The following is a 23,586-nucleotide window of genomic DNA, read 5'->3' on the forward strand; positions in this document are numbered from 1 at the left end:
CTTCTTTTGTGTTGTATATTTATATTGTGAAAAAGAAACAATAAAATACATATATATTTTTTAAAAAGTCTTTCCTCCCATACCTCCTTCATGATTGTCCCTGCAAAGCTGTCATTAGTTTGGGCGGGGAGTGAAGGGCAGGGGGGATGACAAGCACAGCCTATTCTTTTTCCTCCTGGTATCACAACTGTCAAAGTAGATATAGGATTACAGTGTATGTCAAACTGGTATTTGAATTTGAAACATAATGCTGTGTTTAGTACATGTGTTCCAAATGTCATTCTGGCATCTCATTTGTCTGGTAAAGAGACAGAGGTACAAATAAGCATAATGCCAAACAGATGTGGGGTTTCCAGGCTGTATGGCCGTGTTCCAGTAGCATTTTCTCCTGATGTTTTGCCTGCATCTGAAGATGCCAGCCACAGATGCAAGCAAAAAGTCAGGAGAAAATGCTACTGGACCACGGCCATGCAGCCCAGAAACCTCACAAACTCCAGTAATTCTGACCGTGAAAGCCTTTGACAATACAGTCAAAGTATTATTGATTGTATCAGTTTTACACCTGGCACTGAATTAGAATATGTTGCTAATGTATGGAAATTGGAATTGCCTGCATCTTCTGGTAAGGGATCCAGCTGGACTTAGATGTTACGTTCCATGTCACAAATTACTTGTTTTGAAAGATAAATTTTCATGCACTCCTTCCAGAAATAAGCAAAACAACAATTTTGTAGGGCTGGGAGCAGTCAATTTTTAATGGGAAAAAGATGGGTAAAAACATCTTCAATAAAATATAAATGTACTTTACACACATATGCACAGGTGTGTGCTTATCAGTATAATATGGGTTTAGGTCAACAGTATAATCAGCTCCTTTTTTAAAAAAAATAAGGATTTGTAATGGAATGCTTGTAGAATTCTGCTGAAAGCTTTTCAACTGTCACTGTGTTCAGAAACAAAGAAGCAAGAAAGAATATTATGGCTGTGAATGGAACAAGTCATACACTTTTTAAGTTTCTCAACCTTTTTACTAATATTAATGAGTATCATCTTGTGAAGTATTTTTACAAAGTATTAGTTGATTCCTGCAGTTCTGTGCAGTTCCAGGCAAAAAATAATTCCAGAATTCAGTTAGTTGGATTTTTGTAGTTAATATATTTTTTAAAAAGTCTTCCATGGGGGAGGGGGAACAACTTTTTTTCTAGAGGTACATGACTATGCATAGAAGAACACAATTTCAGAATATTGAGTCAAAAACTTGCATTTTATCCTTTCAGTTAAACATTTATTGCCATTCCTTGTAATATTCTAATTGATTAACTTTTTGTATTTTATTGCAATTTTAGATTTTAGCAGGATGAAAAATAGAGCCTTTTAAAGTTATCCACCTTATGTCCTAAGAAACAGTAAAAACTGGTGATACCCTCTATAATGCTCTGGATATGTTCCTGAAAATAGAGTGCTGCGTGAAGTAATGCAATAGGAGGTAGCCATAGCACTGTTCTGACGAATATGGGTTTACAGCATTTTTACTTCTTATTCATGAGTGACATATAAATCAGAGATAACAACAGCAGATAGCAGCCATCCACTGATTCATGCTGGAGTGACTTGATAAGTTTGCTCAGGTTCCCTTCTGCATCAGGGCTTCCTCCTGCAAGAGCTGTGTTAGCCTTCTCCTTCTTGCCTGCCGCTAATTCTCAGCTACACAGAGATCCCTGACATAGAAGGGAAGTGGCTGACCTGCCTTCAGTAGAACTGCTTTGCTCACTGACTGGCTCACATCTACACCAGTGGTCTATGAAATATCTGTGTGTCTGAGGAGAAGGCCTCAGTGGGAGTAGCATAGCTGATGGAGAAAGCTATGGTTGCTCTCCCAAGAGGAAGCCTCAACTTGGAAGGTGACCTGAAAGGATTTCCCAGGATGCTATAACAAGAGAGTTTAACAAAAGGGACAGTTCCCTGTCCTCACCCAGGTTGAAGAGTGGAGTAATGAAAGAGCTGTACAAAGTTTTTGTGTACCTATTTTTGCAGGAGAGTTGTTTAATTTTAGTATCTTTTTACTGCATGAGTTTTGAGGAATTTTATTTTAAATGTTTTGGTGTAATTTTACATAAAAACATTCTCCTTTACTGCACTGAAATAGGATTTTTGATGTGAATGAGCATCAGATCCTTGGATTTGTGTGCTCCTCTATTCTCAAACTGAAGGCTGTTTCCTATAAACTCTAATGTGAATATGGATTATAATTCTAGTTACTGGGATTCACCTTTCCTTCAGTATGTTCATGTGAAGTAATTGAAGAAACCTTTTGCTGTGACACTACACATGAAGAATAAGAACATTGACAAACCTAAGAATCTGAGATTTGTTCACTTCACAAACAAATGTGATTAGATTATCACATTTGAATGTAGTAGATTTTTAATCTTCCCTTCTTCTAGGATGCTCTATGCAGTGCCTAGAAGGCTTCTTTCCAAATGGCAAAGTGAAAATTAAAATATGGTTTCTCGAACCATTACACTATACTGACTGTTAGCTGAGTGAAGCCTGGACTTCCACGCTGGTAAATATTTTCAGCAGTACATAACCCCCAAACCGGGAAGACATTGGAGAATAGTCATGTTTTATTTCTGGTGGCCAATTCACACTCACATTACAAGTTGCCAAGTGATTGTCATGTATGTGTTAACCAGCTCATAATGATGAGTACACTATGAACTATTAAATTTACATTAAGAATCAACTGTCCTGGATTATATTCCAGGATTTTAGATTAGTATCCAGTCCATAAAAATGCAAATATCATAAAGAAAAAGAATAGTTATTACAATACACCACCTCCTCAATTTATAACAGATGAAGTATCATTTCTGGTTTTTGTACACTTATGAAGCAATACATGAACATGTAGTGCCGGAGGGCTGAGGGAGGGAATGATTATGTTAAAACATTACTTAAGAGTAACTTTACTTAAGAGTTAAAGCAATATTAAAAATTAAAACAAAGTAAATATAATTAAATTTAAGGAATCCTAAGTGTGACTTTAAAGTACTGTATGTTGCTTCTGGTTGATTATTAGATTATAAAAATCAGAATGGTGAAAGGGTGATAGAAATTACTGTAAAACACTTTCACCAGTGTAAATAAAATAAAATTAAGGCATTAGTCTTCTATACACTCAGTGAGCAAGAGGATTAAATGTAGAACAGATAATAATAATATCATGGGGGATTAATTTCTTCATGGCATTACTAGTGTTATGGTGGGGCTAAATTTGTTTTCAGCATACACAAGGAATGGAGATGCTGTCACATGTTTGAAGGCTATAGGCCAGAGGATTGTAGTCCATGAACATCTGGAGAGCCGCAGGTTGCAGACCCCTGCTATAGGCAGATGGTTGGGGTTTTCCTTAGAAAGGTTGATTTGGATGATCCATTTGGTCATCATGGTTGCTAACTCTTGTTGGATCTTTCATATATGAAATACCTAAGGAGATCAGGGAGAGAAAGAGAATACTCTCTGAGGATGACTCTAGGTCAGCAGCCTTGGACAACAGCCTGCTCTTGAAACCCATGGAATCTGGAGTCCATGCTTCCATCCTTCCATTTCAGGACACAGGCCTTCATGCTTGCACCCACAATCACCTCTTGGATCAAAACAGAAACTTACATAAGAAGATGGCACATTCACATAGAACTACTGAGATCCCTGATCTACTGAGATCCCTGATCTAATGGTTTTTAGTGATGAACCAGAAAGGTGGTACTGCAAGGCAGGATACAAAACACCATGTGGAACAGGCTAGTATCACACTTTTTTTCTGACTACTTCCTTTTCTCCACCTTCTTGCTATCTGGTTGGACAGCTCTCCTGCTGTTTCAGAAATCATGACCTGGATCCAGCTTCTTGTTCTGCTGGACAGCTCCCTGGATGGAGAATCCAAACATCTGAGCTCAGCTCTTTGAAGAATGGAATAAGACCACCATTTCCATGGTTACAGATTCTAAAATGGCTTCTGGCTTGCTGCAGATTAATTAATACTACCATTTCTCAAAGTGATTGTTTGGAGGAATAATATGAACTCATCCAGAATTAAACTAGATATAAAAAATCAATTTGGTATAAAGACCTAGGTTAACCCAGGCTGGCCTAGTCTCGTTAGCTCTCAGAAGTCTATCATGTTGACCATGGCACAAATCAACGCAATTTTGGTTGCCAGTGACCTATCCTTACTCTTAATTTTTTTCCCCTAGCTCCTTCATGGCTTCCCTTCCCAGTCTCAATAGTCTTCTGATTTCTTGGTGGCAGTCTCACTTTTGGTTGATGATGGAACCAAGGAATAGAAAGTTTTGAACAATTTCAGTTACCTCACTGTCAATCTTAAAGTTGAGTAATCCCCCAGTAGTCTTGATGTTTATATGTAGTCTTGCTTTGGCACTTTCCGCTTTAACTTTCAACATTAGCTGTTTCAAGTCTTTGCTATTTTTTGCCAGTAATGTGGTATCATCGGCATATCTCAAACGTTTAATGTTCCTCATGTCCCTCACCCCAATTTTCATTCCACCTTGTATTAGTTTGAAAGGTTTAAGATTTAGTACCAATGGGAGAAGAACTTATTATAGTCTGTCTGGAACTACAAAGGGAGAAAAATAATATCAAGCACCAGGCAATGCATAACACTTGGACAGGCTGGTGTGCTACATTCAGGTTGGTAGGTCAGTTGTTCAGGCCTGAGCTATCAGAAAAAAGCAGATCAAGAAGAAGCATCTCTTGAGAGTTTCCTTTCTGAGTGGGATCATTCTTTACAGAAGAGATGAATTGCCAAGGTATAAAAACTCTTTGTGTGGAAAACGAGAGAAGGCATCATCAGCATAAATAAGAGAGACAGACTGCAATCCTGTATTGAGTTGCATATGTAAAACCTGTTAATTTCAATTGTAGTCTACATGGCTATCCTAAGCAGAATTACTAAGCAGAATTTTATCTCTGCATGCAAACAAGTGACAACTACTAATATAGTTACATTCGCCTTCAGAAAGGGAAATTTCTCAAAGATGAGGGGGATAGTGCGCAGGAAGCTGAAAGGGAAAATCAAGAGAGTCAAAAATGTCCAAGGTGCTTGGAGGTTATTTAAAAACACAGTCTTAAAAGCTCAGCTGGAGATGTGTTCCACTGAGGGAGTTAGGAGAAGAGCAGCCAGTCCAAAAAAAGAAAAGCCACCATGAAGTTGTAAGCAAAGGGAGGTTGAGGAAATTATTGTGAGGAGGAAAAAAAAGAAGATGTCTTTTTTAGAAAATGGAAGATCCAACCTTAACTGATGAAAGAATACCAGAGAGAACACAGAATGGTGGCAAAGAGAGAAGCAAAGAGTTAAGCGCCATGAGGGAGGCCAAAAAAGGATTATGAGGGCATGGCTGCAAACATCAAGACTAGCAACAAACAGTTCTTCAAGTACATCAAAGAAAGCAGAAGGGGAAGCCAATACTAGGGAAGGCCGGTAGGCCTGTTAGATGATGAAGGAACAAAAGGTGTGCTAAAAGATGACAGGGAGATTGCAGAGAAGCTGAATGAATTCTTTGCATCTGTCTTCACCCAAGAGGAGGTGAGGAAAATTCCTCCACCTGAACCAAGCTTCTTAGGAGGTGAATCAGCTACTGCCTGGCGGTTCAATGGATTGTCTCGTTCCTTCAATGGATTGTCTCGTTCCTCCGGGGCCGGAGTCAGCAAGTGAGGTGCAGGGATCAAGCCTCCCGGAAGTGCCCGCTTCAATGCGGTGTACCCCAGGGGGCACTATTATCCCCACTGCTATTTAATATCTATATGCGACCCCTTGCTCAGCTGGTACGGAGTTTCGGGCTGATTTGTCATCAGTACACAGATGACACACAGCTCGTTCTGTTGATGGAGAGGAGTGAAAACCACCGCCCCTGCTTGAGCTCTACAGCACTTGTTTGGAAGCCGGTGCAGCTGGTTGGATTCACGGGCAGAGCAGGTTAAAAACTGAACCCATCCGAAGAAGGAGAAGTCCTCTGTAGCTCTAGAAGACCGTGAGGGGTGGAGTGGAGCTGTTCCCAGCAGCTGTGTGGAGGTGTGGGAGAAATCGCACTTTGGCGCCGATCCCCTCTACCATCTCGCAGCCGGACCTAGGGGTCCCACCTGGATTTGTCTCTCTTCCAATGGAGACCCAGGTGGCCTATATAACCCGGGCTGCACTTTTTTCTTCCACCTTCGTCCCAGGGCCTGTAGGCTGAGCAAGCCTTCCTCTCCCAAGCAGACCCTAGCCACTGTGATCCATGCAATGGTCTCATCTCTCCAGAACTAGACTTCATTGTAACTTCTAAGCTCCTACAGCGGAGCACTTCCCTTCTGCGTTTGATCAGGAGACTAAAGCTAGTCCAGCATGCAGCCCAGCGCGTTTGCTTGCAGGTAAGCGCCATACCCTGGAGCAGCCACATTACGACCTATACTGCGTCCAAGCTGCACTGGCTTCCCTGTGGAATTCCGGATCATCTTCAAAGGTGCATTTGGGTACCTTGACCTTTAAGGCTTCTAAGCAGCCTGGAGACCATCATTATCTTCCGAGACCGTATCACCCCCCATATGTCCCTGCACGGCCTCTTCGATCGAGTAGAAGAACCCCCAATCTACCTGATGGTCCCTGGCCCCTCAGCGATCAGGCTAGCCTCCACACGGGCAGCAGAGCATTAATGGCTCTGGCTGACCCGGAACCTGAAATGGAGCAGCTCTCCCGCCAACTGTCCAGAAGACCCCTGCTTGGAGAACTTGCTGAGTTCCACAGGGTCTGTAAGAGGAAACGAGTTGTTGGGCCGGGGCACTTTGGAGGAACCAGCCGTTGAGGTGCCCCCCCCTTCCTCTGGCCCTGACATCCTGCAGGCCAACTAATGTGTCCTAGCCATCTTAGACTTCGCCCATTCCCCTCCCTTGCTTTTGGAGAGGAGGGAGTTCTCTACAAATTAGAGCGTCGGACGCCATGTGTCCCCCTTTAAGGGAGGGGTGGGAATTCTAGAGTAGTAGATTGCTGAACGCTAATTATTTTATTGTAATTTATTATATTTACTAGATATGTTTTTTATGGTTGTCGCTGCTTTTAAATGTTTTAATCGCCTATATTGTTTCCCTCTGTGTTGTACACCGCCCAGAGCAACCTCTCCGGGAGATAAGGAAGGCAGGTATAGAAGTTCAAAAAATAAACAAACAAACAAACAAACAAACAAATCAATCAATCAATCAATCAATCAATCAATCAATCAATCAATCAATCAATCAATCAATCAATCAATCCCTTGGCCCAGATTGCATTCACCTAAGAGTTCTTAAAGAGCTCAAGCATGAAATTGCTGATGTTCTCACATTAATATGCAACTTATCCCTGAAATCAGGCTCCATCCCTGAAGACTGGAAGATGGCCAATGTCACACCAACCTCTAAGAAAGGGCCTAGGGGGGACCCAGGAAATTACAGGCCAGTCAGTTTGACATCTGTTCCTGGTAAATTAGTAGAATCTATCATTAAAGATAAAATTATTAAACATGTAGAAAAGCAAGACCTGCTGAGGAAGAGTCAGCATTGCTTTTGTAGAGGCAAGTCCTGTCTTACAAACTTACTAGAGTTCTTTGAGGGGTGTAAAGCAAGACATGTGGATAAGAGGGGGAACCAGTGGACATTGTCTACTTGGATTTCCAAAGGCTTTGACAGAGTTCCCTCACCAGAGACTGTTGAGAAAACTCAGCAATGAAGGAATAAGAGGGGGAAGTCCTCCCTATGGATTAAAAACTAGTTGAGGAACAAGGAAACAAAGGGTGGGGTATAAATGGGAAGTTCTCTCACAATGGAGAGATGTTCCCGGGAGTGGTGTCCCCCAAGGATCCGTTTGGGACCAGTGCTCTTTAACTTATTCATAAATGACCTGGAAGTAGGGGTGGGTAGTGTGGTGGCCAGTAGAGTTTGCAGATGATACCAAATTATAGTAAGGTGGGTAGAGAGAACCACAAAGGAAAATTCTGAGAAGAGCTCAAAGCAGGACCTTGATAAATTAGGTGGAGTGGGCTCAGAAATGGCAAATGCAGTTCCAATGTAACAGCTAAATGTAAGAGTGATGATGCACATAGGGGCAAAATCCAAACTTCACATACTGCGCTACTAGGGGGTCCAGTGCTATCAGTCACAGACCAGGAAAGGGATTTAGGCGTCTTAGTTGATAGTTCCATGAGAATGTCAACTCAATGCATGGCAGCTGTGAAAAAGGCAAACTCTATACTGGGGATAATTAGGAAAGGAGTTGATAATAAAACTGCAAGGATTGTCATGCCCTTATATAAAGCAGTGGTGCTGACTGCACTTAAGGAGTACTGTGTTCAGTTCTGGTTAGCCACATCTCAGAGAAAGGGATATCGGAGAGAGATAGAAAAGAGTGCAGAGAAGGGCAACCTTGAGGATGATTTGAAGGATTGGAGCATCTTCCTTATGAGGAGAGGCTGCAGTGTTTGGGACTCTTTAGTTTGGAGAGGAGACGTCTGGGGGGGGGGTATGATTGAAGTCTATAAAATTATGCATGGGGTAGAAAAATGTTGACAGAGAGAATTTTCTGCTCTTTCTCCCTACATCCACTAGAACCAGGGGGCATATATTGAAAATGCTGGGGGGAAGAATTAGGACTAATAAAAGGAAACACTTCTTCATGCAACGTGTGATTGGTGTTTGGAATATGCTGCCACAGGAGGTGGTGATGGCCACTAACCTGGATAGCTTTAAAAAGAGCTTGGACAGATTTATGGAGGAGAAGTCAATCTATGGCTACCAATCTTGATCCTCTTTGATCTCAGATTGCAAATGCCTTAGCAGACCAGGTGCTCAGGAGCAGCAGCAGCAGCAGAAGCCATTGCGTTCACCTCCTGCATGTGAGCTCCCAAAGGCACCTGGTGGGCCACTGTGAGTAGCAGAATGCTGGACTAGATGGACTCTGGTCTGATCCAGCAGGCTAGTTCTTATGTTCTTATGTTCTTACTAAACCAATTGATATCAGTGGACTCAGAAGGAAGGTAACTGTGCTCAGGGGGTACTCTTGTTGTGTGTAATTATGTAAATTATGACTGTTTGTTACTTAACAGAAAAAAGTATGCTTGGACCATGGTTTCCCTTTAATTTTCTAATCCCTTTTCAGAAAATATTTTTTGGCTGGTTACTTAGTTTTGTTGCAATTTGTACACTGTACATGTATATTAGAACATTGAAAATAAAGGTCATGATCCAGTCAATATTAAGGAGTTGAATAAAAGTAGACCATGTTGAACATGATTTTTCTCCCAAAGTACTACTTTCAAGAAAGTTTAATGTCTTCTATTGCAATCAATGGGACTTAGATATATTTGTTGGGATCATGCCCTCAGTTATTAAATACATTGCTGCATTTATACAAAAATGAAAATTTTAAAACACTAATCATGAAGAAATTAAAAGTTTTCATTGGTAAAATGCCATCAACATCAACAAATGATCATAGACGGGAAGTTACTACAGCACTCTTGGAAGATGTTTTGGTAAGCTTTGAAAGGAGACAAAGTTCTGAGTTGCTCTTTTACTCTGGCTGTCTGAAAACATATGAATGGCTTTATTTCCATGTGTTAGATCCCAATGAGATAGTTGCAGCCTCTGTCTCAATTCCTTTAATCAATTTCTAAATAAGGACTTAAACATTTGGCTGTGCAATGATTTCACCTCCCCATAAAACACCTATTTGTACACAACAAAGCTGTTAACAAGCCATGTTGAAGCTGTAAGAGCAGAAAATACATTACTCCGATAAATTAACTGGTTCTGCAAAATAATTAAATCTCTATTAGATGCATCTCACTTAAGCAAGGTTGTTTTGCAGAGAAGAAGGATTCCTTTTCATTACTCCCCATGACCTATAAGGGTTGCTAATTTATAATCTCCTTTATTTATTCCCGGCAGGGTGATATCCAGCAGCTGTTGATTATCAGTGATCCCAGAGCAGCCTACGACTATTGTGAGCATTACAGCCCCGACTGTGATTCCCCTGTGCCCAATACTCCTCAGGCTCAAGAGCCTCAAGTTGATGAGGTGAGTAATGAGTCATGTTTTACTAGATTTATTGCACTTTAATGGGTGTGCTGGAGCCTGGTTATTGCAGGAGCATGTAGTTACAGCAAAAGAGAATGCCTTCCTTACTAATGCACTTGCTTACCTATTCTTTCTAGAATGTTCTTTAATTGTGTTTAATATTTCCATCTATGCATTACTTTGGAGCATTTATGTATTTCAAGTTATATATATATATACACACACACACACACACACAGAGAGAGAGAGAGAGAGAGAGAGAGAGAGAGAGAGAGAAAGAGAGAGAGAGAGTTATAGTTATTGTGATATATTTCAAGTAGGCACCCTTTCCAGTGAGCCTGCAGTTTGATGCTGGACTCTGCCTGGCAGGGGTGGAGCGAGGGGGAACTGGTCCCGGGGCGTATGTGTGCCCTGTGCCCCTGCCATGTCCATGCCCTGGAATGCCCCCACCCACACCACATTCCCGCCCCAGCATGCACCCAGGGCAAGATGCCCTACCCTGTCCTCTGAGTGCTACGCCACTGCTGCCCGACTGTTCTCAGCTTTACACTGTTGGTTTCAGAGACCCTGCAGTTTAAAGGTGGACCTGGCCAGGCCAGCATCACAATGAGCCCTGCCCCTGAACTTTATGTGGCTACGTCCACTGTTCAACTGCTGGGAGCAGGAAGAGGACCTTTTTTTAAAGGTAGCAGGCCTTTTTTTTTTGGAGGGGGGGATTTGCTTATTTATCTCCCCTTTTTTGCTGTCTTTTTTTCAGAAAAAAACCCCCCAAATGGCAACAAGACATTTTTGGGTTTTTTTTCTTATGGGACTATCCAACAGCCCTCCCTAATTCACATTCAGGATGAATGTGGGCTCACTGTAATGTGTACAGGGGCAGTCTTCAGCTGTACTGAGCATCAGTTTTTCTGTAGTTATTATGAGGTTTAGTGATATGGTGCCCTAAAAATGCAGTATAATGCTTAGTTGTTTTTTTAAAAAAATAACTATCTAGGGCTGAGTATGCACAAGGTATTTGCCGCACTGCAGGGGCAAATGTCTGCCTGGGCAAGATTTCTTGTATGGACATATTTCCCTATGTCCCACTTTCAATTTCTATTCTCCCCATGCCAAGCAACCCCGCTTTAAGTGCAACTTCAATTTTCTTGGCTTTCTGATTGGGGGAGATTTGCCAGTGAACACAGCTTTGCCTTGCCGTCTTCCCCCTGCCCACTGCCAGCTTACCTTGTTTCATCTCTCCCGCTCCCTTGCACCAGAGAATGGGAACAGTATGCAGGTGGCGGACAAGGAGTCTTTTCAGGTTTATTATTTCAATGTTTGTTATTTGTTATATTGCAATATTAATATATCGATATATCATTATGAAAAGATAATCATTGTAAAAATTATCTTTCTCTGCATTTTCAAACTGGATTTTTGTCTCCCCCCTTCCCACTCCTGCCAAAAAACCCTCCCACCAACATGATTGCAAGGGGATTTCTCCAGCCACTGTTGGATAAGCTTTTGCTTTGCAGCCCCCACCCCGCCTTGGTGAAAAGAGCACTCATCCCTGAATCTCCAAGGATATAAATTGTCATATATACTGCATAAGATATTTGAATTTTTACAGTCATTGGATTATTAAGATGGGGGGGTGGTTCTGGGAAGGGTGGGAGGAAATGTCTGATCACATCCAGTGGGAACATGCATGCGGCTGGGCTGGGCTGAACAGGGTGAAGTTGCCAATCCAGTGAACATAATACAGCTCAGCTCCTCAAAAAAAAAAGAAGCTAAACCCCAGGGTAAAGGGTAATGCCTGCTCCACTGCAGACAGGGTAGTGGGTAACAACCACAAATATACCTCAAAACAAAGGCTGCATGGTGAATGTTACTTCTGATTGTGGTAAGCTGCCCATGCTTAATAGACCAAGGAATTAACTCGGTGCTTTGATACTAAATCAGCTGATGGAGTGACCTGAAACTCATTTTTCCTCTGTTCCATAGAAGGCTCTTTCAATTTTATCCACAAGAGTCAAGAAACAGTCCATCTCCTCTTGGAAACCAGTTCCCAGTAGGCCTCTGATTACCTGGAACAGCTTTGTTGGCATACATTGTGCATTCTCAATGGTGGCAGAAAAGTATTGTTTCTTCAGTTCAGTTCAAAGGACTGCCTTTGGATAAATTTAAGAAAGAAAGAAAGAAAGAAAGAAAGAAAGAAAGAAAGAAAGAAAGAAAGAAAGAAAGAAAGAAAGAAAGAAAGAAAGAAAGAAAGAAAAGTGGAGTAGTTTAATAATATTTGTTGGTTACTTTTAATTTTAGCTAGGAACTATACATGCAAATAGTACTGAGGAAAAATCATGTCTATAATATTCTGAGGTGGTTTGAGTTCTTCAACTTTCCCTAACAATATCCCTGTGACTGTGTAACTTTACTCCTCCATCTCATATTAACATACTAGGTCAACTTCTGCCACCATTTTGAACAGCTGCAAAGTAGTTTTTAGTCTTCGAAAGCGTCTGTCTGATTTAATTTGCCAGTGCAAGAGTCACAAATCTCTTTGTTTTGCAACAGTGAATTAACCTTGCTGACCTCCTGGAGTTGTTGCTAGTTCCATGTCTTCAATAGTGTGTTTTTGTATATAAGACAGATCACCAATAATGAATGGAAAGAACTGGGCTCATGTTTGTATGTCCATGCCTGATTTTAGAAGATATAGATGATAGTAATGTACAATAATTTAATTATCCATTACTTCATTTATACATTGCCTTTATCCCCAGTGCAGACCCAAAGAATCTTAGATTTTATCCCCAGTGCAGACCCAAAGAATCTTAGATTTTATCCTCACATCTTATCCTCATAGCAATTTTGTTAGACAGGTTGGCCTACGAGTGTGTAACTAGCCCAAGGTCTCTCAGCAGACTTCAATGGCATAGAAGGGATTTGAATCTGGGCCTCCCAGATTGCAGTCCAAGACTGCAACCACTACACCACACTGGTGTGTATGTGTATAAAAATAAAACTCAGATTGCTTTTCATGTAATCAGTATAGATTCAATTAGAGTGCAGGAATTCATTCTGGATTCGAGTTCCTGCTTCTCTTGGATGCACCTGGCTACTTTGTTAGAATAATCATTTCAGATTCAGTTGTCATCATCTGTTATTATGACACTGAAGATAAAGTTTGCAGATGGCAGAAAGGCTCAGTGAGTTGTTGTGGAGTATTTGATAAGGACTCTGTAGATGTACAGTGCAACCAAGAAATGTAATTTAAAGAAGTAATACAAAATAAAATATTCATGGAAACTTGCAGGCATTATGAAGCTTTAGTAGCCAGAACATCCCTGACTAGCCAATCTTGTTGGAGCTTGTTGAAGGCCACCAAGGAAAACCAGGAAGGCAATGACAAACCACCTTTGCTCATCTTAGGCCTTGAAAATCCCATGGTCCTGGGGTTCACATGAGTCATTTGCAATTTGGTGGCACATAGCTATTATTATTATTTATTTATTTATTTATATTTTAGATTTCTAGGCCGCCTCTTCCCCGAAGGGCTTATTATGAAGCCTCTAGATGGAAAAGACTGGTGTAAATATTTAGAGCCTGACTTTTGACTGATCAACAAAGCACTGCTCTTCATATTACAACTTCCAGTTCAAGGCCTACTTGGCTACATTCAGAAGTTTTGCTGTTGTTACACTATGGCACTATTGCTATTCGATATATTTAATTGTTGGTTAGTTTTATGAGGGAAGTTGGCATGGCATAGCCCAATCTCATCCGATCTTCGAAGCTAAGCTGTTGCCTTGAAAACTTGCCTTGCTGTGGTTACCATAAGGTGGCTGTAACTTGATGGCACTTTACACACATAGTTTTATGGTTTGTTGTGGAGTAGATTCTGGAGAGGCCTCATAAAAATATTCTAAATAAATAATATCTAATCTTTCATAGATGGATTGTCTTCTCCACACAACATAATTCAGTTGCAAATTGTTACTATAGGCTGATTCCGCATGGGCCAAAAACAGCGGTGTGAAAACAGTCTAAACCCTTTTATACCATTTTAAACCCTTTTACACCCTTTTCACACCGTTTTCACACTGCTGTTTTTGACCCATGCAGAATCAGCCACAGAGTCATATCCAACAATATGTGGATGCAGTCCATGTCGTGGAAGCTGGTAATTGTACTCCAAAGTGAAGATTTTTACACATTAAAAACACTGCTTTTTGTAATTGAAATATGAAAGGTTTTTTTTTAACAAGTATGAGAGTTGAACATCTTTCTTTCTTGGGAGCTTTTAAAAAAAAATCTGTGCTTTGACTTTTGTAAACATCCTGGCTGCACTGTAAACCTAAATGCACTGAACTGTGTCAAGACAAATCACATTAGCTTAGCTGCATCTGAGAACTTGGAGAGAAGGAAAAAGAGCTATTCAGCCATGTGCTGTAGCCTTCTCAAAGCTGGATTGTTCCCTGCAGTACATATTCTGAGCAAGCAGTTTGGTCTGATTCGACAGGGCCTTTGCTGTGAGGCCTTCCTTTGGAATGATATCCCACAGACTCATAAATCTTACAGCCTGACTGGAGATGGAGCAATTGCTCCCAAATGGGAGCTCTGCTTCATTTGTTTTGGCCCTGCCCCAATTGCAAGGATTATGTGAAAGAAATAAAATAGACACCTTTAATGAAAACTTTTTTTTGGAAGGGAAGATCCAGACAAAATGTAGTCATACTCATTTTGAGGACTCGGCGCTTATTTGGCTCGCCTTTTTTGCAAAAAGTCCGTGTTTCCTGAAAGAGAAAGATTGTGTGAGGTGCTTTTTCATCTCCAGCACATATTTAGTTGTAGGACTAAAATATATATAAACTTTCTAGTTAGGAAAATATTTTATTGCGTATTTCCTGGAGGCAAAACAGAGCAATGAAAATAGTAAGTATACCAGTAAACACTGCTCTCTGTACTTTGGGAAGTGGCTTCTCCTAAATGCAGCCTTTAGCTCACCTTATTTGAAAAGGATTTTGCTTGTGTGTTATGGGAAGAGAAGAGGTGAAGAGTAATGGATCCTGGTGCAATATAGGACCCAGCTGAAGTTCAGGTAGACTTTCAAGTCCCTTATTGAATTCCACATCATTTTGGAATTTACTATTATCTGATTCATCCTTTTTTTAAAAAAGCATTGTTAAATATCAGATTAATTCTTTTGTTGTTTAGCCTTTGCACCTCTTAAAACACCAATTTTCTTTATAAAGCACTAATGAGGGCCCCTGAATTAAGCACAGGCATGACTTTTTGGTCATTTCCATCATATTTATTCTGAATATACTTAATGCAAAAGGAGACAAATAATCTGGTGTTAGAACTAATCTTCACAGGATTGCTGTTTTACTGGACTGATACTATAGATCAGTGATGGCGAACCTATGGCACTTGGAGCCCTCTCTGTGGGCACACACACAGAGAGTTTGTCATGTGGGGGGCAAAAAATCACCCCCCACCCCCACCCCCACACACATCTAGGCTGGCCTGGACCACTGAGCACGATGTACGCACACCGTGGTGAGCGACTGGCAGGCCTGGTGCCTGTGCTCCTGGTGTCTGTGCTCCGGGTGGCTCCCCGAGGGGGGGAGCAGAGATGCTAGAGAGGCACAGAGCGGTGCGCACGGGACTTGCTGGACGCTACAGCAGGCTGGCCCCTGCTCGAGTGGGTGGGGTGGAGGAAGAGGGGGCAAATAGTTTTTTTCTAAACTAAAACTTCAACATTCAGGTTAAATTGCCGGGTTGGCACTTTGCGATAAATAAGTGGGGTTTGGATTGCAATTTGGGCACTCGGTCTCAAAAAGTTTCGCCATCACTGCTAGAGATGCTTTTTATCTTATGAACAGGTTGAGCAATGCCTGTTCCCTTTTCAGGCAGCCCAATCTAGATGGGTTGGGTGGGTGGGCAGAACAGCCACAGTAGGCAGTGCAGGGTCACGCTGATGTGTCTGTCTGGCCGGCTGGCATAAATGGCAGTTCCACCCACCAGGATGGCAAATAGCAAGGTGGGCAGATGCTGCTTCCACAGCTGTGCTGGCCTAATGTGGAGTCCAACACAGCTAGGGGCATCCTGGGAGCATTTTTGGAGACAGAAATAATGCTAGGCAGCTTCGAGCAGGTTTTAGATTGGGCAAGCCAGTGGGATGGTTGACTGACTTATGCCACTCTATTGAAGAAGAGTTTTGGATTTATATCCCCCCTTTCTCTCCTGCAGGAGACTCAAAGGGGCTTACAATCTCCTTGCCCTTCCCCCCTCACAACAAACACCCTGTGAGGTAGGTGGGGCTGAGAGAGCTCCGAGAAGCTGTGACTAGCCCAAGGTCACCCAGCTGGCATGTGTGGGAGCTGAGCCCTATGGAGCCCTATGGAGGGCTTTAAGGAGGCTAGGTTTTTTTTTAGTTTTTCACTTTCGCTCTGGAGGAGAGCAGTGGCATGGAAGAAGTGCCATCCCCAGCTGTCCTAGGATTTGGATTCGACTTTAAAAATTATCATCTTTAACATGGTACCAGCATGGTGTAGTGGGTAAAAGTGGTGGGCTGTAATCTGGAGAATTGGGTTTGATTCCCCCCTCCTCCACATGATCATCAGACTCTTAACTGGAGAACTGGGTTTGTTTCCCCATCTCCCCCACATGAAGCTTGCGGGTGACCTTGGGCTTGTCACAGTTTTCTTAGAATTCTCTCAGCCCCTGTTGTGGAGAGAGGAAGGGAGGGAGGTTGCAAGCGGCTTTGAGACAGGAGAGAAAGGTGGGGTATACACACAACTCTTCTTCAGAGAAATGGCCCCCTTTCTTGAGCAAAGGCTAGTTCCAAGACATTGGTCATTTCCTCTCAATACTCCTAAAACATTTGTGAAACTCTGGTAAAATGTTTTCAATCCCCCTCCTTTTGTTTGCACTCACCCCCTTGAAATGATTCCTGGCCGTCATTATGTGATTTTTCATCTTTTTTTAAAAAGTTCTGTGATGAATTGATGCTTCAATGTTTCGCAGCCTGATGCTGCATTCTATACTCCTCGTATACTCAGTGCTTTCAAGATTGTCCCCCCATAAAAGAACAGAGAAATGCTGCAGATAAACAGGCAAAGGAGCAAACTGGAGTGAGGGATTCTAGGAATGGCTAGTTCTGAGGAGAAAGTCTGCAGTGGAAAACAGAGGCGATTAATGCGGCACGCATTAGCCATAATAGATAAATCACCTAGCAACTGAAGATGTTTCCAAAACATTTCAGCCAAATAATTGGTTTAAAATGGGATTCACTTAAAACATTTTGAGGTTGGAAATAAAATGTTTGGGGGTAAAAACAGTGCAGAACTCCAGCCTCAAAATGTTTTAAATGAATTGTACAGAAAAACCCATCATTAGGGCACACAACTGTATAATCTTCAAAACTTTGTTAAACTCTCGTCCATCTGAAAATGCCCTACGTGAAATGAATTTGTCCTCATTTTGTTTAAAATGCCAAGTTGACTCACAAGTGCATCAAAAACTTTTTTTGGTATGAACCAGCATAAAAGGTCATTTCAAGCAAGTGAGAACATTTCTCTACTCAGAATATTTCCTATAGTTCAGCTTCTTCCCTTTGCATTGGTGATCTGGTATTTCTGAATTGCACCTAATGAAGAAAACAGTCCAGTTCCCTGGAAGTACTTGATGATCAGCTTGTGGAATACAATTACACTTCTCACTTTGGTAAAGAAAGCATGAGATCACAATGGAAATATTGTCTCGTTATTAAGGAATGCCAGGTTTTATTCATCCCTTAGCTTTGTATCAAAACAGCCCTCCATGTGAAATAGTCATTACAAGTGGAGCTTTTCTAGAGACTCACAGCCTTATTTCCACATGTAACATTCCAAAGGAATGTCAGGGAAAGAAACTATCTGAGTTGCACCTCTACTTTCCATGATTATGATGTCATGCCATATCAATGTTTTGTTAGAAGGGGTGATAGTATGGTAAAGGTATACAAACTGGTTTATTTAAAGTTACACATATGTCAAAGGAAGGGCAGTTCTCAATACATTTGGAGTTAGAAGGCCAGCAGCGGTGTGCCATAAGGCCTGTGAACTGTCTTTCTGATGAGGCCCATATCCAGTTTTTCTTCTTCCCTTTCCCCAAGGAGTTTAGGATGGCATGCTTGATTCCCTATTTTGCCATTTTGTCACCTCAAAAGCCCTGTGAAGTAGTTTCAGCTGAAAGTAACTGACCCAAGGTCACCCAATAAATTCCATGTGAGGATCTGTATTCTGGTTTGCCACATTTTAGTTCAACATGCTAGTCACACTACCCCACACTGACTGCATTATCATATGAGTGATTGTGAAGTTATGAGATGCTTAAAGAAAAAGAAGGGCAGTGTCCGATAACAACTAACTGTGCAAACTAATCATTTTTACACCTTTCTAAAACCATTGACTTAGAAAGGTGGGACTCAGGATGACATTGTAAGTTCACTGTGCCCTTTTAATATTGAGGTGGCTGGTTGGTTACTGTACTTCGTTAGGCTTCCCTGCTCAGTGACAGTTAGGCCCTTTCTGCACGGGCCATTTACAGACAGCAAAAATGCCGTCCCTGGGCAGCTGTTCACACAGGGGGCGCTGCTGCAATGCAGCAGCACCGTCCTGTGCGGACCTGAGCGGCGTAAAGGTGCCGCTTTCCACCTCCCTCCCCAAGGGAGGTTTTTGAAAAGCTCTGCCTTTCCATTGGCACGGTGCGAACTGCACCGCGCCGAAGTCACCGCTTTCCCATCTCCCCTGTCACCTCGTCCTCCAGCGTTGGTCTGATGGGCTTCAGGGACCTGCCCACGCTGCCCTCTGACCCTAGGAGGTCGGAGGGCAGCATGGGTGGGTCCCTGCAGCCCTCCAAACCAATGCTGGAGGACGAGGTGAGTGGGGGGGACGCAGAAGAGGTGACTCCGTGTGGAGCCGCATCTTCTGTGCTGACCTCTGCGGGGGCCGCTCGCATGCTCCCATGCGAACGGCCCCCTCCCCTCCACCGGCATAATTTCTGCCGGTGGAGAAGCGCCCTTTCCGCTGTGCGGAATGGGCCTTTGACTCTATTCCACTGTCATCGACTTGTGAACACACTTGATGGAAGCCTCAAACACTTGAAGTGCCACTGTCCATACTTACTGGCTGGTCTACCATCAATAAGAGGTTTTTATGGTTCAGGACAGAATTTGGATGCAGAATGCATGGAAAAAGTAGAAATACTGATGTAAGCCATACACTTTGGTTTTTAGTTTGATTTGGAAAATGCAGCAGCAGCCAAAAAAGAAATTTAAAAGGTTATGATATGGTAGATGGGACTAGTCATGATTAGTAATATATGCCATAAACTCTCTTGTTCAATACAAGGCAATACACCATTGAGGCTATATCTATGCATAAATATCCCCTTAATTATATTGGAATATTATACTGGAATTATTAATGTGGTTTTCCTGCATCCTCTGATAGGTCCACATGAAAATCTTCTATTAGCTTTTACTTAAAAATGTATCTGTATTCCAGCAGATAAAAACGTTTAGACCTAGGCTGAGATCAATAGCCAAAAATAATCAAAATAAATGATTGGCACAAAAATAGTGATGCTATATTAAAAACAACAACCCAAACTTCTAGCTCCCATTTTGTCACATACTTCACTGCAACAAAGGAGAGTTTTGTTGAGGGTAGAAGAAGAAGAAGACGAGTTTGGATTTATATCCCCCCTTTCTCTCCTGCAGGAGACTCAAAGGGGCTGACAATCTCCTTGCCCTTCCCCCCTCACAACAAACACCCTGTGAGGTGGGTGGGGCTGAGAGAGCTCCGAGAAAATGACTAGCCCAAAGGTCGCAAGCTGGCATGTGTGTGGGAGTGCACAGGCTAATCTGAATTCCCCAGATAAGCCTCCACAGCTCAGGCGGCAGAGCTGGGAATCAAACCCGGTTCCTCCAGATTAGATACACGAGCTCTTAACCTCCTGGTCTGCAGGATCTTGCTTAGCATTCTAAGTTTGGAAAGAACTTCTTGGAAAAATGGCTGTCCATCTCTAATAGTGTGGAACATTACAAGCTGTACAAATTTGTAAACAAAGCTATTGAATATCAGCAGCAGCACTGTGGCTAGGTTTTCTATTTCTTTGTTCTGCTTTTCTTCATCTTGTTCTAGTTTTCACTTGTTCCCGCTGCATTGTATACAATTGTAAAAGAGATAAAACATACGGGAATTCCCCTTAAAAAAAAAAAACTGGAGTGAGGCCTCATCAGATGATGGCTCACATCCTTTGTGCCAAACCTCAGCAACCAAGCTGGCTGCACCAAGAAGGAACTGCTGCCTGTTATTTTAATGTAATTGTGCCTACAGATGCTGCTCAGAACTTCATTTACATGTGAGCCAGCAAAAGGAATTCAAAACTCTTATCTTTTCTATCCCTCTAGCTGTCATTTTTTAAAAAAAGTGAAATTGAAGATGGAGGTCATGGTGTTGGATGTCATCTTTAGTGTGGGTGTGAAGGAGCAATACAATTACTTCTTTTTTACACTTCCACTCAGACCTCCTTCTCTAAAACAGAAGATGGAATGTCAGACCTCTTTCTGGGCAATACTGCTTCAGAATACAGACAAAAAGGGAAGAAATTCTTCACATAAGAGGCAACCCCCCCCCTTTCAATAATCTATCTTTGTAGGTGGAAGAGCATTCAGAAATGGGAATCCCTTCTCAAAGCCCTAAAAGGATTTAAGCTGCAGTTACTTAAGATGCAGTTCCAAAGGAGGTTTATAAATTAAACTGCTGTTTGTGGGAACTGTAAGTGTGACATTTAAGAATGAAAATGTAATTTATGATCCAACAAAAGACTACTAGATCCTGAGCCCTTCGGGGGAGGGTGGGTTATAAATGCAAATAAATAAATAAATATGGTTCTACTGTGTTTCTTCCCCTTTCATAAATAGCATGACAGTTTTGGCAATGTTGGTTCCATTTTGTAGTACAGAAACTTGAATTCATTTTTACTATGTGAATTCATTATTGCTTTCTTGAAAACCAGACCAAACCCCAACATGTAATTTATTGGGTAACTGGGTGAGAAAGAATGGTAGGAGTGAAGCAGCCAAAACAGACTCCAAAATTATTCTCAAAGAAGATTCACTTGAGTCTACAAATCTCAGCATTAAGAAAAATCCTAAACAAAACTGCATAAACTGTACTTGGATTCAAGTCAGCTGGGAAAGTGTCTGTACTTTAAGTGGTTGTTTTAGCTGTTCTTTTCCAAGCCTGCCATGAGAATTGGGAGATGGTGGTATAAGGCCATTATCAGGGATTGGATTGACAACTGCTGTCCCTCAAGGAGAAGGAAGTGTAGGAAGCTCTCACTCCATTGCTTCCTTAAGAACATTATCCCAACAACAAATGGGTTTCCTAGAGAAATCTTTTATTTTTGACCTGGAAAGAAACCTTAGGAAGGAGCTTTCATCTGTTGTCAGTGTGTGTCTAGCCTGAAGAAGTTGCTAGCCATAGTGTGCTCTTTCCTCTAAGGAGGAGGGTGCATATGTACACACAAATTCACGTGCAGAGAAGTTACACATGATATCCTTAAAATCAGAACTAGCTCTCTGGTCTGTGCTATCAGGATATTTCTGAACAGGCTGGACTGTCTTGTTCATACTTTGAATTATTCTGTCCTGGGTACTTAAGAGATTTTGAATGCATGCAAATACTTGCAGTATTTGAACATGAAATTGGGCTTGGATACTGGCTAAGGGTTTTATACTTAGTTCAGATTGCAAGTAGCTATGCTTACATCTGTGTCAGACAGAGGAGCATTCAGTCACATGAACTGCCACCTAGCATGGCCCAGACACAGTTTTACTACCTCAGCGACAAAACAAGGAGAACATGTACGGCCTCCAGATACTCATATTTCCTTCAAGAAGACTACCTGCTGCAGAGGAAGCCCCTTTTTAACAAAACTAGAATACTTTTTAACAAAACTAGAGTATGAACACAGGAAGTGTTCATACTCTACTACTATTACAGTCTGCAACTTTTCCTGACCCAAGACCCACACAGTTGCATGCATGTGATGGAAAGTCACATGACATTAGAGTCACATGATGGGAACAGACACAGAGTTATGAACTCATTGGGATTTTATCTAGGACTTTGAACAGCAGATGGAGATAGTCAGGGCAGGCCATACAAGCTTAGCATCAGGAGGTATAATGTGGTAAGAACATGCCAAAGAGCCATGAATCCTCTGTGCTTCTGGGTGAACTTCTGCTCCTCACAGCACATATGCAAAGAGACAGAAGGTATGGTACCTTTTTTTCATTATGCATATATACTAGCAGCATGTTCTTCTAGAAGGCATCAAAAATGGCTTTTTAGAACCTTGTGACCCACAAGAAGGTTACAACCCATGGAATGAATAAAGTCCATTGGTTTAATATACATCAATGTTGTCTGATTGAAAAGAAGATAAATTATATTTCTAATTCTGACAAATGTCTAATATGACAGCCATAATAGAACACTGAATTATTCCTTCATAAGATATAATACTGAATCTCTGAAACCTCCCATGGTCCAGCCTGTTTGAACCCAAATCATCCAGGTTGAGAGCTGACATGCCAACCACTGTGTCTCATTTTTTATCTTTTAAGTTAAGGGACATATGAAGGGTCTGGTGGCGTATCTTTGCCTTGTATTATATTACACAAGCATTCTACTGAATTCTTGTTCCATCAGAAAATGTTTACATATATGCCAATCTACAAATTAGAAGTAATGTGAAACAGGGGGACAAAATTATTGTCATAATTCTGAATGACCATGTAGTTCTGCTCTGTGAATATAATGAGCAACCAGAATGCCATCTCATATTGGTGACCTTACATTTGTTGAAATGTCAAAGGCAACATCCTACAAGAGCTAAAATAGTTTCCAGTTGAATGTGTATGATGCAATTCAGCCTTCTAAATATCCCTTTTTTATATGAGCCTTGGTTGGTTCTCATTCATGAATGACTGCCTTTGCAAACTGTGCCTCTGGCAATGCTTAGCATAAAGATCAATTTACTCACTGTTCACCTTTTTTAAAATTCTAACATACTTGGCACAGATTTTTGATTCACTCAGTGTTTCTGTTTGTTTTGTGGTCTCTAAAGAACTTTTTCTAACCTGCCCTCAGTAATTTTATTGCCCACAGGATTGGCACAGGACAGAGTAGTCACTTCTGCTGTCAGACAGATCTTACCATTGTTTTTAAGTTAATGGAAAAATTATTAAACTGTATAAAGCAGGTTCTGAAAATTATTAAACTGGTTTTAAATGATGAGTAAGCGCTGATCCAAGTGGTAGAAATTATTACAATTAGCGCATTTGGTAGTTTTTGAGTGCTCAAATCACTTCAAGTAGATTTCCTAAGCAACACAACACAACTTGTGACATACCAAGCTTAACACCGACCACAATCCATTAATTGT

The 23,586-nt window shown here is 41.5% G+C and overlaps 1 protein-coding gene across 1 annotated transcript in view; it reads left to right on the plus strand.

The window, feature by feature from the left end:
* Positions 1–23,586, plus strand: part of COL11A1 (collagen type XI alpha 1 chain) — a 309,931-nt gene that overhangs the window by 75,171 nt on the left and 211,174 nt on the right. Inside the window, exon 6 of the mRNA XM_048496576.1 lies at positions 9,976–10,104. Coding sequence (XP_048352533.1) covers positions 9,976–10,104 — 129 coding nt within the window. The remainder of the gene's footprint in view (positions 1–9,975; positions 10,105–23,586) is intronic.

The sequence above is a fragment of the Sphaerodactylus townsendi genome, linkage group LG05 (assembly GCF_021028975.2).
Source record: "Sphaerodactylus townsendi isolate TG3544 linkage group LG05, MPM_Stown_v2.3, whole genome shotgun sequence".
NCBI lineage: Eukaryota > Metazoa > Chordata > Lepidosauria > Squamata > Sphaerodactylidae > Sphaerodactylus > Sphaerodactylus townsendi.